The sequence below is a fragment of the Haliotis asinina genome, chromosome 1, assembly GCF_037392515.1.
Source record: "Haliotis asinina isolate JCU_RB_2024 chromosome 1, JCU_Hal_asi_v2, whole genome shotgun sequence".
Classification (NCBI taxonomy): Eukaryota; Metazoa; Mollusca; class Gastropoda; order Lepetellida; family Haliotidae; genus Haliotis; species Haliotis asinina.
In genome coordinates this window covers 81,467,933-81,483,350 of record NC_090280.1, presented here as the reverse complement: position 1 = coordinate 81,483,350, position 15,418 = coordinate 81,467,933, and the positions used below count along the sequence as shown (strand labels likewise).

Genomic DNA, 15,418 nt, shown 5'->3' with positions numbered 1-15,418 from the left:
GGAAAATAAACAAACATATATAGACACAGACATCCACGTAATTTTGAGGCAGAAAAATTAAATAACACTAAGAAAACGTCGAAATTGTCCCTTCATTTTTTTAACACAACTCCTAAGTACTTTTTAGTACTCCTTAGTACGTAAATCACATTCGATTGTCAAGTCAGAGGGCGTTGAAATATGTATTGAACAAGTTAAATTCCACAAATCAGTACGAAACATATAATTCCAAGTTTAGATGTTTCTGTATATAAGTGGATCCGTGATATACCTTAGTATATGCCATGAACATGTTCGTAGTCGTTCCCCAATCCCCAGGCGCCGCAATGTGCAAGTCCTTCCTCAACTTAGCAATGATAGAATGTATTGGAACAACAAACGTAACTGGAAGCTGCCGTTTTCAGGACAAAGGATAAATACTCATAATAAACAGAATTTCAGAAGTTTCTGATGGGGCGAATTATTTCCATATGTTTAGATCTTTCATGTAGAGATGTAAAGTAAATGACATTTAAGACCCAGTGCAGTATGCTTCAGCACTTAATCCAAATCGGTTTATATTAACATGAAACAGTGCAGTCTTGTCAAAGGGTCTTTGATATGATACACCCTGATAGAAGTTGTTCGATCAAGGTTTTAACATTCAGTACATTTTTCAAATTGTTTTATGGTATACTTTGGAGGAAGTGTCCAAGTTTGATGCATCAGTGACAAATATAACATCATATGCAATTCCCCATTTTGACTTGTACTATACATTCCTGAATTATTTCAGATGAACAAATGATTTGACTTAGCATAGCATTTATGACGTGTGCCACCGCTGTGGCAGGATACGCTCACCGTTTCGCCAACACCTGGTGTCATCCCTGTTTCATGGCTCATGATTTATGGACCCATCCTCTGTCATCTTTTCTCATGGTGACAATCACTGGATTGTCTGGTCCAGACTTCACAACATCACCGTTCTACTGTAGTACTGCTTAAACAAATACATACTCGTAAAAAAGTGAGAATTGTGCAATCGACTCTGCTTTTAGCCGATATTTCTAATGGATGTTAAAAGGGGCTTGTCACTTCTCTAACATGATCAAACCCGATCAAAAGTGTCATGTATTCTTGAATAAAACAAATATAAAAGTCATAAAACGTGACCAGGACTCTTTTGAATATATATCCATTTATAAAACCTTTGTGTATTCTTGAATAAAACCTAAATTGCGTCCACAAGAAGTGTACTGTATTCTTGAATATAACCTAAATTGCGTCCACAAGAAGTGTACTGTATTCTTGAATATAACCTAAATTGCGTCCACAAGAAGTGTACTGTATTCTTGAATATAACCTAAATTGCGTCCACAAGAAGTGTACTGTATTCTTGAATATAACCTAAATTGCGTCCACAAGAAGTGTACTGTATTCTTGAATATAACCTAAATTGCGTCCACAAGAAGTGTACTGTATTCTTGAATATAACCTAAATTGCGTCCACAAGAAGTGTACTGTATTCTTGAATATAACCTAAATTGCGTCCACAAGAAGTGTACTGTATTCTTGAATATAACCTAAATTGCGTCCACAAGAAGTGTACTGTATTCTTGAATATAACCTAAATTGCGTCCACAAGAAGTGTACTGTATTCTTGAATATAACCTAAATTGCGTCCACAAGAAGTGTACTGTATTCTTGAATATAACCTAAATTGCGTCCACAAGAAGTGTACTGTATTCTTGAATATAACCTAAATTGCGTCCACAAGAAGTGTACTGTATTCTTGAATATAACCTAAATTGCGTCCACAAGAAGTGTACTGTATTCTTGAATATAACCTAAATTGCGTCCACAAGAAGTGTACTGTATTCTTGAATATAACCTTAATGATATCCATAAAATAGCTGGGATACTGCTTTGGATTTTTCAAGTTCTTTATAAAGCATTATGTATAGTTCAGCGAGGATAGAGAGACATCCAAATCAAATAGTTCCTACACACTGATAACTGCATATAGGAGAATGCCAGATAACATAGTTAGTGCGAACTGACGTGCAGTATTATACCTGGACAGGTAAGCCAGCTTGGTATCACTTAATTCTGCGACAACCTGGTTAAAGTGGTGGGTGAACTGTCTGATCCAGCGAGGTTGGAGATGCCTGGGTCGAGCCCACCTGTGACTGTGTGTAAAAGCCTTGGAGTTAACAATGAGTGCTACTCTTTCAGATTTGCCACAACCCCTAGTGGACAGGGCACAGCCCCGTGCTCTTAATAAAACCCCACGAATCCGTTGGTAAATTACCAGATGGTGGCCACATGAATACGTGCAAACACCTAGTTGCGGGTACATCAGCCTGCACTAACCCGCAACATCAGCCTGCACTAAACTTGGTCAGTGCTGTGACTTTGTGTCCCAGCCCACCCAGCTGTGAATGGACATGTCTCAAGAAACTGGCAGCGTATATACTTCGGCAGCATTGTGTCAGTGTACGGACCCTATGATGACTGAAAAAGTACAAGACAGCTTGATATTCTTGATATTGACAGCTTTAATTCTTTCACAAGATGATTAGTGTTACACATAGCTTGGAACGTACACACCCAACCTACACAGATTCGTGTCAGTAGATTTAAAGTTGGATCAAATGAATCATTAATATTGACAAGAGCAAATGCTCTACCTTGATAAAAAAACACAAAAACAAAAAAAAAAAAAAAAAAAAAAGAGAAAGACAAAACAGCAACAAAAACCAAAAACCAAAAAAACCCCCCGGGCTTTCGGTGTGACAAGCGAACGCTTTAAACTTTAACCACTCGGCTACTACTCGGCACCACCCTTTCACACGTGTAAGTGGCAATTACCATTAAGTCTGGTTGTTAGAATATACTGGCGTTCTGTTACTCATATGTGCAACATGCACAGGTCAAACATAGTATTCATTGTCTAAAAGCATGTTTAAAAATTTGAGAATTTTTAAGAATCTGCTTTACTTCACCTCAATATACGTCAGCAGACTAAGAGTTATAATGTTCAAGATAAATACAATATTTGTTCGATCTGATACATCTCAATGACAGCTTAATGAATACATTTTCATGAACGGTACGTCATATGTACAGCCACGTTTCACAAATCCTTTTACTGGCAGATATGTTTGTATACAATGTCACAAAGATGCTGCTGTTAGATAATATCAATCAAGCGAGCGACGAGTCTTCACTGCTGACATTACGGACCGTCTTGCGTTGATTGGTGACTTTGGAGGCCATATTGAGCATGACGTTTCTTTTATCTCCACAAAGCTTCAAACGTGGTTCCTTTATACCCAACCTCATGGGACCTCAGGTCGGTGAATCTGATGTAGTTCCTGAAACAGAAACGAGGTGTCAGATTTCTGTCAGAATCTGAGAATGGTAAGTGACGACCAGTACTGACCAAGGTCTTAATATCCTCACTACAAATAGTTCAACATATCAAACATCAGTTCCCATGTATCGTTTAGTTGGTGTATTTTATTGCAACCTTATTAGGCTTTCATCACATCTACTTTGTGTCCTGAGGAACATAGCATTACGCCCTAGCCTGTACAAGTGTATTCCTGAATTTAGGGGTGATTATTGAGGGGGAAACAGCTATTGCGATTGTGATAGTCTATCACGACACACTATTGCAACAGGTTTTTCTCCTGAGTGAATTGTCTCATATGAAGTCACGTCCTCAATGAGTGTATAGTTGATATGAACTAAAAACAGTTTGAAGCAGTTTCATTATCTTTTAATAACTAAGAAGAAGCTTGAAACCCAGATGAAGTAAACCGTTTACAGGTAACAAGGGCGGATAACTCTAATGATATTTCTATACATTTGCTGCACATTTATCAACGGAAGTCAATACTAAGCTATCGGAAGTCACACATACAATCGATGCATCGATAGTTTTTCGTTTCTATCAAATGCTACCGGAGATTCAGAAGTATTCAGAGTCTTACCTGATTTGCAGCAGTATTCAGAGTCCTACCTGTTTTACAACAGTATTCATTGTTCTACCTCATTTACAGCAGTATTCAGAGTCCTACCTGTTTTACAACAGTATTCATTGTTCTACCTGATTTACAACAGTATTCCGAGTTTACCTGGTTTACAAAAGTGTTCATTGTTCTTTCTGATTAACAGTATTCATAGTCCTACCTGACTTGCAGCAGTATTCAGAGTCTTACCTGATTTACAACAGTATTCATTGCCCTTCCTGATTTACAACAGTATTCAGAGTCCTACCTGTTTTACAACAGTATTCATTGTTCTACCTGATTCACAACAGTATTCAGAGTCCTACCTGATTTACAACAGTATTCATTGTCCTTCCTGATTTACAACAGTATTCATTGCCCTTCCTGATTTACAACAGTATTCAGAGTCTTACCTGATTTACAACATTATTCAAAGTCCTACCTGATTTACAACAGTATTCATTGTCCTTCCTGATTTACAACAGTATTCCGAGCCTACCTGATTTATAACAGCATTCATTGTCTTTTCTGATTTACAGCAGTATTCATTGCCCTTCCTGATTTACAACAGTATTCATTGTCCTTCCTGATTTACAACAGTATTCAAATTCTTAACTGATTTACAACATTATTCAGTATGATTATATATACTTTGCACGTTGACTTTATACTGCATGCATCAGTATTCAAATGCTGAAGTATGCTGAAGTATGCTTATATCCATGTGTCGTTTCTAACCTTGTAGAGTCAATACCAAGCTTTTCTTTCAGGAATTCTGAGATTTGTTTTGACATCTCAACGTTGTCCTCTGGGCCCATGTTCCCGATACTCTGGAGCTCGGAGTTGGCACATGGGTCAGTCGTACCCCCGTGGGTCATCATCTGTCCTGGATGAATCCTGACCGTTACAGACTAAAGAACAACAAATTATGAGAGAGTAAGGTGGGTGAATGACCTAAAAGTTGGATGAATGATTTACTAAGTTGAGGCAATGACCCAGTAAGCTAGATGAGTGATCGACCCCATAAACTGGATGAATGATTAGATAAGTTGAGGGAACGACCCCGAAAGTTGGATAAATGATTGAGTCAATTGTGTGAATGATTAAATAATTGAGGTAAGTATTTTGTATAACTAAGCTCATAAAATCAATTAGATGACCGACTTATTATTATCGTTAATTGAATTATTATTCAAATTGACTAAACTGGTAACGTGCGTGAATGATTGGTTGCGTGTGCGTATTTATAAACGCATACAGTCCATTTGAGTCAGAAACGGACCGATGAATTGCAATCATTGTACATCTTATAACGATATCCGAAAGAGTGTAAGTGTTGCCAGAGTGTGTACTTTGATACTCTGAGGTTGTGTTCTTGATTCAAATGCTTTTTAAAAATTTTCAGCGACATGTATTTGTTTTCAGAATAGAGTTTGTTGATAGACTTCTTTACAAGGTTCTTTTAAAAATTGTTTTATTTTGTGTGATTTTGACACGACCCCTAAATGCTTGGCATCACCCTCACAATGTTTGTTTTCCAGAACATTTGTCAGTACCCCTGCTGATACTCCTGAACCTTGTGATGCCCGCTTAATGGAATAAACTGGTTTGCCCCTTTCGACTTCAGCACGACAAAAATCGTACACTTTAATCATCAACTGTTTCACGTCAGCATTCAACTTCATTTTCCATCAGGCATGTGTATCCCGTGCACGATGAGATAGTGGCTGTTCCGTTTCTGCGGTTTCACCCCACGGCGTCAGATATCAAGTTTTGCGTTTTCAAAGCTGATAATTTCCTAAACAATTTTTGTGACGGAGTCCGGAAAACGTTCAAATATAAGGAAGCTGTTGGTTATTAGTAAATGATAAACATGTGTACTATTTACGTAGATTTATGTGGCACTTTTGTACTATGATAAAATTTGCAATTCATAGATCTGTTTCTGACTCAAACGAACTGTAGAAACATACGTATGCCCCAAGGCTTGACACACAGTAAGTGAGTGAATCTATATAATAGATCATTGTGGCATGGTAAAGGTCACTGAGCCTCACAACAATTTCAGTTTACACGCTGACGAGCATAGCAATTAAAACCTTTTCCGTCCAATAATCTAAGTCATTTTCTTTCGAAGTGGAACATTTTTTATTTTGTCGGCTACATTGATTACAAAATGCTCATCAGTTAATGGCATAATACTGTGACATTCAGAGAGTGAATTATGGAGTGTTTTAGAATATGAAAAATATCGTCTAAATGTATTTCCTATTATCTAAAAATTCCCATTGTAGCATTATGAAACAGTATGTCAGATTTCTATGTCGAGGAATTTTGACTTTTCACAACAAACATTGGATTATACACAACAAATGTTACAGCTAGAAAAATAATGAAATGCTCCCGCACGAAATCTGAAACTTACGTCTTCCGATTTCCGAATAGCTTTGGAGATGATCTTTGTGGTTTCTAACAGAAACCCCGTTGGGATGGCACTTGCTGCCACATTCGTGAAGAGAATAAAACACGGCATGACTGTACTGAATCCGGGACTCAAACGTTCTCCCTTCCTCTCACAACAGTCGCTGTATACACGCCCTGAGTTTAGTTACTAGAGCTTTTGTTACCGCCCTGGAACAATATTTGTTCCTTTTGCCTACGTCTGTGTGCACTGAATGAAATATCCTTCACGGGCAGGTGAACCTACTGACATGCCATGGCTGACTTCATACATACTGCTCGCTGTGAATCTCCTGTCCCATTGGGGCTACGTTTCAATGTTCATGGCGTTATTTGTTGCTGTCAAAATTGTGTTTACAGGGACAGAGCTTCAGTGAAGGTGAGGGTCGAACTGTGAACTTCTGAGTTAGGGAATACTATTCATATTGGATAATTCCGCCATTAGCTGAGAAATGTCTCTTAACACCTGCTCAATGCGATCCCAACATTACGATGATTTGTAAATCCCATACTGTATTACATGAATAAATGAATGAATGAATGTAACAAACGGATGAATGAATGGATGGGCGATTAATGGCTAAGTGACTAAATGAATGAATGAATGAATCAATCAATCAATCAATGGACGAGTGACTGAGTGCCTGGATGAATGAATGAACGTAACAAATAATGAATGTATGAACGAACGAACGAACTGACTGACTGACTGAGTGAAGAAGGTGATAGTGCTAGGATCGCTTTATGCACGAGGTCCAGGTTAACCTGTGCCTCCAGCACTGACACGATGACAGGGGGTCGGAATTCAGTCACTTTAAGCACAGACCGCCAAAATGCGAGGTACTATCAAATTGACAGAGATGTTTGTGAAGTTGTCAATGAATCTTCATTGGTCAGCTGGTAGACTGTTCAAAAGCCATGGTCAAGTTGTGTCCAGCAGACACTGAAACAAATCATGGATAGTCACTCCGTTGGTTTACTATCGAAATATAACATTGGTACAAAACGGTATGTCGAGCTGTACGAATATTCTCCTACAGCTCCTCTGGTATGTCTAAGTGTGATGATCATTGGACTGAAAGTGACTTGATGCTAATCACAAGGTATTATCCTGAACAGCTAAAAACAACCAAAAAAAAGAGAAACCCCCCCCAAAAAAAACCAAACAAAACAAAAACAAAACAAAAACAAAAAACACAACCAACCAAAAAAGCAAAACAAAAACAACTACAACAACAAAAAAAACCCCCCAAAAACAAAAAAAAAAAACAAACACCGCAACTGTGGCTTTTGTCAAGTTTTAAGCACAAGACATAAACATGAACGCTTGACTTTGAGATTTCATTTTTTTTAGAAAATTGCGGGTTTTTTTGCTGTTCAGTATATACAGTTGAAACGCTCAAATGGAATCGTTTACATAATACCAAGAGACGTCAGCTAAGGGTGATTAATATTAACTTGTGACTTAAGAGAAACAAACTTGGAATTCGTATAGGTGAAAAACTAAAACAGAAGTGCGAGTGAGCAAGTTTGGTTTTACGCCACTTTTAGCAATATTCCGGCGGGGGACAGAAATGGTACCCATGTGGGAATCGAACTCGGGTCTTCGGCGTTACGAGCGAACGCTTTAACCTCTGGGCTACTAGGCCCGGCCTAGCAAGAACGTATTCAGAAGCAGCAAGGATTCTTAATGTTTATTCGCAAACAAAATACAGCAATGCTGTTTCGTCACGTTGCTACAGACTTAAGGAGATATACAAACATGGACTCGCTGACAGAAAAAGAGACCGAACAGTTATATAATGTCACTGGTAGCATGAAAGGATTTACGGTTTGCGTCTGAATTTGATCCATATATGAAAAGAAACCGACATGTCATAAAAAACAAGGACACAAAATAACGACGTAAGTTAAAAGATGATTTTGCGACTTCTCAGAGAGTTACAAAGTTCCACACTGAAGATTCGAGGTTGGAGGAGATTCCTTTAACATGGTAGATGAAGAACATCAAAGTCCGCTGACCACTCTTCTTCAAATTCACTACTGCTAGGACGTATCGTCATAAGCTGATTGGTATCTTTGAAGTTTACATTAAAGCCGCCCATTTCGGATCTTTCACCAGTTCCCCAAACGTTGTCCCATCATATCCAACCTCATGAGGCGCCAGATCGGTGAATTTGATGTAGTTCCTGAAATTAGAGAACACCAGAATCAGAATCTTCAGTCTGTACTCGCGCACGCACGCACATACCAACCCACATCCCTCCCTCCCTACATCCATCCATCCATCCAAACATACATCCCAACGTACGCACGTGCGTCCATCCATCCATCAATAATAACAATGAGAATCTACCATGGTTTGTTAAACAATTTTTATCTCAAGTTAAATAAAAAAATGAGGGTTAATGTTCAATTGGCAAGGTAAAATTATGACACTTCGCAATCTTGATTTCACATTATTTGATTTACATTTTTGTTTAAAGTGGAATTCATCGGCATGTTTCACTGCATACATAGATACATAGATACAAACACACACATGTATGCATGCATTCATGTATGAATACATACATACATACATACATACATACACACACACACATACATACACACACACACACACACACATACATACATACATACATACATACATACATACATACATACATACATGTTTTACTGCAAACTATACATACATGCATACATACATACACACACACATACACACACACACACACACACACACACACACACACACACATACATACATACATACATACATACATACATACATACATTCATTTTTAGTTTTTTTAGGGACATTGTTGAAATACTTCAGAAAATGAAACAAGATCGTTGTATTATTTCTCACCTTTTGTTGTCAATTCCAAGCTTCCTTTTCAGGAATTCTGAAATTTGCTTGGACATCACAGCGTTTTCCGCCGCACTGATGTGTCCGATAGCTTGCATCTCGGAGTTGGCACATGGGTCAGTCGTACCCCCGTGGGTCATCATCTGACCTGGATGAATCCTGACTGTTATGTACTGAAATAAAAGCACATAGCTGAGTGAATGATTGCGCGAGGTCGTGGGATGATTAATAAAGTTGAAACAGTAATTTAGATGAGCGATTGACTAAGTTAAGTGCATGGGTGAGCTGAGTGGATAAGTTATTCCAGAATCGAACACGCATTCATTTGGAGCTAAGTGAGTGAGTGAGTTTAGTTTTACGCCGCGTTTAGCACAATGCCAGCAATATCACGGCGGAGGACACCAGAAAATGGGCTTCAAGCATTGTACCCATGTGGGGACTCGAAAGCGGCTCCTCGGCGTGACGGGCGAACCCTTTGACCACAAGACTACACTACTGCCCCAATTGGAGCTGAGAATGAATCAGATTCTCCACAATATGTGATGCCCATTTTTCGTGTCCATCGCCTTAATATTGCTAAAAGTGGCGTAAAATCAAACTCACTCACTCACTCAATGAGATTGTATTATGCACATGAAGGTGACACGTAACGTCCTCACCTGAAAATATCAAATTAATGTTTCTACTAACTATTGGTAACTGCTCTAGTTATAGTTTGACATTTATAACTGTTCATTTAAAAATTTGGACGTTATAAAAAATTACAGTTACACCCATCTACTCTAAAACGTCGACCGGTTCTCCATTTCTCCCCAAGGACATATTTGATTCTCCATTCCCAAGAGAGCAAGATCTTTGTTGGACAGTTCTGTTTCATCGTTGAAGATTCAAGTATGGCAAATTTAGATACTGTCCCTCAAATCATTGAGTTCTCAACTCATCTGCAGTGTTGAAAGTATCAGCAGCTTTAGCTATAGTGATTAAGTCTCAAATATACCAGACACTTGACAATTAGCTTAAGCCCATGTTCCACTTGTTACGTGAGTATAAAGAGAAGACTGAGCTAAACAGACTGACGATGATAGTTGTTAGTACGGTGGCAGAAATAATGTTCGTGTTTTCAGAATAAATGCAGGGACAAGAGAAAACACTGAGTTATCGGCCAAGATTGGGCTGAAATTTGACTTGTAGGACACAGGGCTAGTTAACTAGCTAACCCCGGAGATAGCATGTGCGTTTGTTTACGAACAACATTGAGTGACAGGCCGTCGTTCTGATTGGTTGACCCTCACTGTCACCAACCAATCACTGATCAGGATATCTGCGCTGCCTAGGGTGCATCTGTACCGCCATTCGTGATCAACTCGTGTTATTCCGGGACAAGCCGAATTCTTGGGGGTTACGGAAAGGGGCGAGTAGTGACGAATGCTCTGCAGTGCTAATTTTGTTTGCAAACTGTCGTACAAATGTGAGTGTTGATTGATCAGTACTCAGAATATGAAACAAACAATCTTAATCAGTGAGAGATGCTTTAGCTGAGCCTTTAGGAAAATGTGACTTTGGGCCAGGGAACTTTTCGTTCTGATTCTGTACCTAAAGGTTGCTTTATTTTAATCTCGTGTGAGAAAAAGAGTATTTTCCACGTTTATTTACACTGTATTTTACAGTTTTTATATGTGTGTATACATACACTGTATTTATTTTCACTTAAAGACAAAATCGAATTTATCCACTGTATCTCTTAATCTGCGTTGGGAACCTTTTACAATTTCTCACTAGACAACGACAGGAGTGATTGGACAAACCTTAAAAGGTTCTAAAATGTTTTAGACAAGATGGACCTACTCGAGAAGGAAAGGGTAGCAGTTCATGTACGTACAAATAACTATGTTTAACGCATGGAAGATCCCTCAGTAATGTACATGAAAAAATCTGTGTTAAATCGCTCAGTAATGTACATGGAAATATCTGTGTTAAAGGCTTGGAAGATCCCTCAGTAATGTACATGAAAATATCTATCTTAAACGCATGGAAGATCTCTCGGTAATGTTCTTGAAAATATCTGTCTTAAACGCATGGATGATTTCTCTGTAACGAACACAAACATGTCTATGTTAAACGCATCGATGATCTCTCAGTGATGGACTTAGAGTTAGTATGGGAAAAAGTTACTTGTAGAAATCAATGACCAATCATCATACCTTTATTGGCACTTTCTATCGTGCCGATATGAGTAACCATTATTGGTGTCTTACTGATAGGTTTTGGATACGTATGGGAAAATCAATTTATTCCTAAAATAAACCATATTGTTTCTGAATTCATATCTACAGCCCAAAACATATTTTTACAGGAACATCATTCTTCGATGCCAAATGGCTCAAACACTTATTTCTACTCTCAATTTAAATTTAATTTTGCTGCTGAACCGTATCTTCATTGCATAACTATAACGAAACTTCGTATTGCCCTGGCGAAATTCTAGTGTAGTTCACATCAATTAAATATAGAAACTGGTGGTTGTAAATAAGCCAAAACGTATGGGATTATGTGAAATGTGTTCATGTAACTATGCAAAAAATGAACACGATTTCGTTTTGATATGTACTGCTAATGATAATCTGAAATAATGAAATAATGAAAGTTTTATCCCTGTTGATATTTTCACCCATCCAACCTTGTGTAAAATCAACCGACTGATGTGTAATGCTGTTCCTCTAGTTTTAAGACATTTTGCCAAGTTCATCGTCCATGCATACAAACGTCGTCACTGCAGCTTGAATGCTGCTTAATGTATCCAGATGCATCATGGGACGATGGCCGATATCCATACGAATAAAGAAAGATATATGCATCTGGACCAGACATAGACATTGTAATTGCAGGGTCTGTAATACTGACTATCTTAGTAATGAAAAAAGCGCTCAGGTGAACTTCAAGCACGATATGCCTTGAGACAGATTTTAAGCGAATCTACAAATATTACCGAGTACTCTCGGACATTGATAGATTTGATATTTGTTTCTAATCATGTAAGTTCATCGGAAGTTCTTGATCCTGGGTGTATAGTGACCAGTGTCCAATTCTTAGCATGAACCATCTCAAGTCTGACAATCGTACCTTTAGGGGAAAGATAATTATTCCCTGTTAGACAATGAAAGCCTAAATGTATGCCTCAATTTTAATTTGGATTAACATTGCGAACCTCTGCATCCCTCCTCTGGATCCGCCTATGTTAATGAATGTAGCGGTTCTAGACAAATTTCTCTCATATGCCGTTTATCTGAAACCTTTAAGAAACGTGTACATAAATATATCTTTATTTTTATCATAAATATATCTTTAAAGACAATGGTTATTTATTAATAAAGAACAATCTGGGTTTATACCTGGTGATTCAACAACCAATAAATTATCAGATTTGTTTAACTTCATTTCAAGTGTCATGGGTAAAGTAAAGAAGTAAGAGCTTTCCGGATATAAGCAAAGCCTTGGATAAAGTGTGGTACAGGGGACTTCTGTAGATTACACTCAGTTGGAATTAGTCTCTACCACAGATTATTTATGCAAAATAAGCCTACAAATGAAGGTTTCGAGTACAAACAACTCGTATTCTGGTTTTAAACAGACGCAGATTGGACTGAACAGCTAAATTCTGTTTTTGATAAAGTTTCACCAATGATAATTCATTTAATGAGTTTTAAATACCGATTTTCAATAAAAAGAAAAGAAAACAAGTAAAACAAAAAACAGCAACAAAAACCAATAATAAAAAAAACACAAAAAAGACCCCCAAACAAAACAAAACAACCAAATCAACCACACAAACACACACTATTCATTATGTATAAATCCTTAATTTTGTCATTACTGAATAGTTGTTGTTAGCCTGGCAGCAGATTACAGCTTAATGCACTTAGAACTATGTGTGTGGCTACAAGGTGAAACAAGTCATAATAAAACATATGCAGAAACTGATCTCCTACCTCTACTAGCAGAAAAAAGAACACATATCGAAATTAATTCTATTTCATAAAATGTTACAAAGCAAAACGTGCCAGAATCTGTTGCAAAACTTCAAATTTGCAAAACATACCCACAAGAAAGACTTTGTATACTAAACCATTTTTACCCAGTATTACTGAACTTCTTTGGAATTCGTTACCTGAAGAACTCAAACTTATACAATCACCAAGTGAACGAAGAATAGGATTACACAATGTAGTGATAATTCATTCGGTTTTGATATCAACATTGGAAACAGGTCCTATCACGTATCCACTGCAGCCTCAGATTAGAATGCAGCGATTTAAATGGATTATGCCCTTAGTATGAATAGATTTATATCCGTTAACCTATCATACTCTTGTCGAGCTTCCCTCGAACACACCCTTCATCGTCTTTTTGTATGTTACAATACTATAAGAAACAATTTATTTCAGTTCAAACAGGGCTATAACATACTCGGCACTTCGTATAGTCACCTGTAATTATGTAGATCTATAACTTCATGATGTTATCAAATGAATATATAATTTCATTATCACTTCAAGAATATTTAATCAATGTTAAGATTTCATTTTTATATAATTGAAAATATTTTTACTGTATGGATGTTCATATTCATGTATGTTGTATGTACAATTTATAACATGATACAGCTGGGTTATAATGCGATGGAATGCAAGTCTCATAGTGTTATTTTGTCCGGAGATATATTAATATAAGCTTTCCGGTTGTTTTCTGTTTTCCTGTTTCGGTACAATTAATAAAAAATAAATATGTTTAAACCAGATCTGAGTAACTGTTCTAAAACCCTATCAATACTCATGATTGCGGCGTTATACAAAAACATGCTTTAAAGTAAACAAAATATTTTTGGATGAAACATGTTCATTCTAATGAACTAGATTCATTTTGCTACCCGAATAAAATTTACGGGTAAATTTAGAAATTTTCGAGACATGTTTTCTAGAGAAGTGTACATAATTTGTTCTTGACAGACCATATGTCTAAATAAGATAAAAATGTAGGTAGCGCCGTCATCAGGCAAGATGCCTAAGTATGAGCGCCATATAAACTTACTATTACTATAGGTCCAGACAGTTACTAAACGTCATCCCTCTAACTTTTGTATAAGACACTGGGATGTTCTCAAACAGTGTTAAAGACGCCACTTCAAAGGGCCCACAAGAGCATTTTCTCGTTTCGTGCGTGAGAGAGTGAACTTACTGATTCTGGTTTCCGAATAGCTTTGGCGATGACTTTCGTGGTTTCCGACAGAAAACCTTTTGGGATGGCACTCGATGGCACGTTCGTAAAGAGAATAAAACAAGGCATGGCTAACCTGACTCCCCGACTGAAGCTTTTTTTTGCTGACACACCTCGCTGCCTTCGCTTAAATAGCGATGGATTCGTTGTTTGGACTTTTGACGCGCGTTGTTTGGCAACAGCTTGAAGCTACACCCACTATGATTAAGCACAATATGCGAGTCCTTGAGAAGAGGGCAACTGTCTGTGTACGTCGAACTTAACTCAACTAAGAAGTACTGTCTAGAATAGAATTTAATGTAAGTCACAATCAAATTTATCAAATAAGACACTTGTCACGTGTATTTTGATTATATCGACTAAGTATCATTAACACTAAGCGACAGAGGTGACGCAAGCATAGCCTAATTATGTTCATTTCAACTTTTTTTAGAGGTCGTGTGATCTACACATACTGAGTGAGTGTGTATATTTTCATGCCACCTTTACCAGTAGTCAAGCAATGTGACGGCAAAACCAGAAATGGGCTTCACACATTTTACCAATGTGGGGGAATCGATCCGATCCGATCCACATATAGGCACCCGAGTAAATGAACTACCCATCAGAAGTTTAGACTTACTACTGTAAATGTAGCCACTTACTTCACTCAACTGTTTGCAGAACTGCACAAGAACTGATGTATAACAATTCACCAGCACGCAGCTGTTCACATGCATGGTATTTGCACATGCCTTTAAGCAATGTGATGCATTATAGCGTGCAATTCATCTGCACGAAGTTTCGTCAAATTAATTAATTCATTTTCGATGTA

At 37.6% G+C, this 15,418-nt stretch overlaps 2 protein-coding genes across 2 annotated transcripts; both read right to left on the bottom strand.

Annotated features, from left to right (window-relative positions):
* Positions 1 to 3,280: 3,280 nt before the first annotated feature.
* LOC137283377 (macrophage migration inhibitory factor-like) lies at positions 3,281 to 6,531 on the bottom strand. Its single transcript, XM_067814841.1, has 3 exons — positions 6,424 to 6,531; positions 4,737 to 4,909; positions 3,281 to 3,359 (listed from the first exon to the last, which is right to left on the bottom strand). The coding sequence occupies exons 1-3, from the start codon at positions 6,529 to 6,531 to the stop codon at positions 3,281 to 3,283; spliced, it is 360 nt and encodes a 119-aa protein (XP_067670942.1).
* Positions 6,532 to 8,544: 2,013 nt separating this feature from the next.
* LOC137283367 (macrophage migration inhibitory factor-like) lies at positions 8,545 to 14,682 on the bottom strand. The gene is made up of 3 exons (XM_067814832.1): positions 14,566 to 14,682; positions 9,334 to 9,506; positions 8,545 to 8,647 (listed from the first exon to the last, which is right to left on the bottom strand). Exons 1-3 carry the CDS (start codon positions 14,671 to 14,673, stop codon positions 8,545 to 8,547), a joined length of 384 nt encoding a protein of 127 aa, XP_067670933.1. The 5' UTR covers positions 14,674 to 14,682.
* Positions 14,683 to 15,418: the final 736 nt, after the last annotated feature.

Excerpts from the sequence above, each read along its gene's own strand:
- LOC137283377 (XM_067814841.1), bottom strand. The coding sequence starts at position 6,531 with ATGCCGTGTTTTATTCTCTTCACGAATGTGGCAGCAAGTGCCATCCCA. Across the intron at positions 4,910-6,423 it reads CTATTCGGAAATCGGAAGAC|TCTGTAACGGTCAGGATTCA; the intron begins GTAAGTTTCAGA and ends GTTGTTCTTTAG. Across the intron at positions 3,360-4,736 it reads CTTGGTATTGACTCTACAAG|GAACTACATCAGATTCACCG; the intron begins GTTAGAAACGAC and ends TTTCTGTTTCAG.
- LOC137283367 (XM_067814832.1), bottom strand. The coding sequence starts at position 14,673 with ATGCCTTGTTTTATTCTCTTTACGAACGTGCCATCGAGTGCCATCCCA. Across the intron at positions 9,507-14,565 it reads CTATTCGGAAACCAGAATCA|TACATAACAGTCAGGATTCA; the intron begins GTAAGTTCACTC and ends CTTTTATTTCAG. Across the intron at positions 8,648-9,333 it reads CTTGGAATTGACAACAAAAG|GAACTACATCAAATTCACCG; the intron begins GTGAGAAATAAT and ends CTCTAATTTCAG.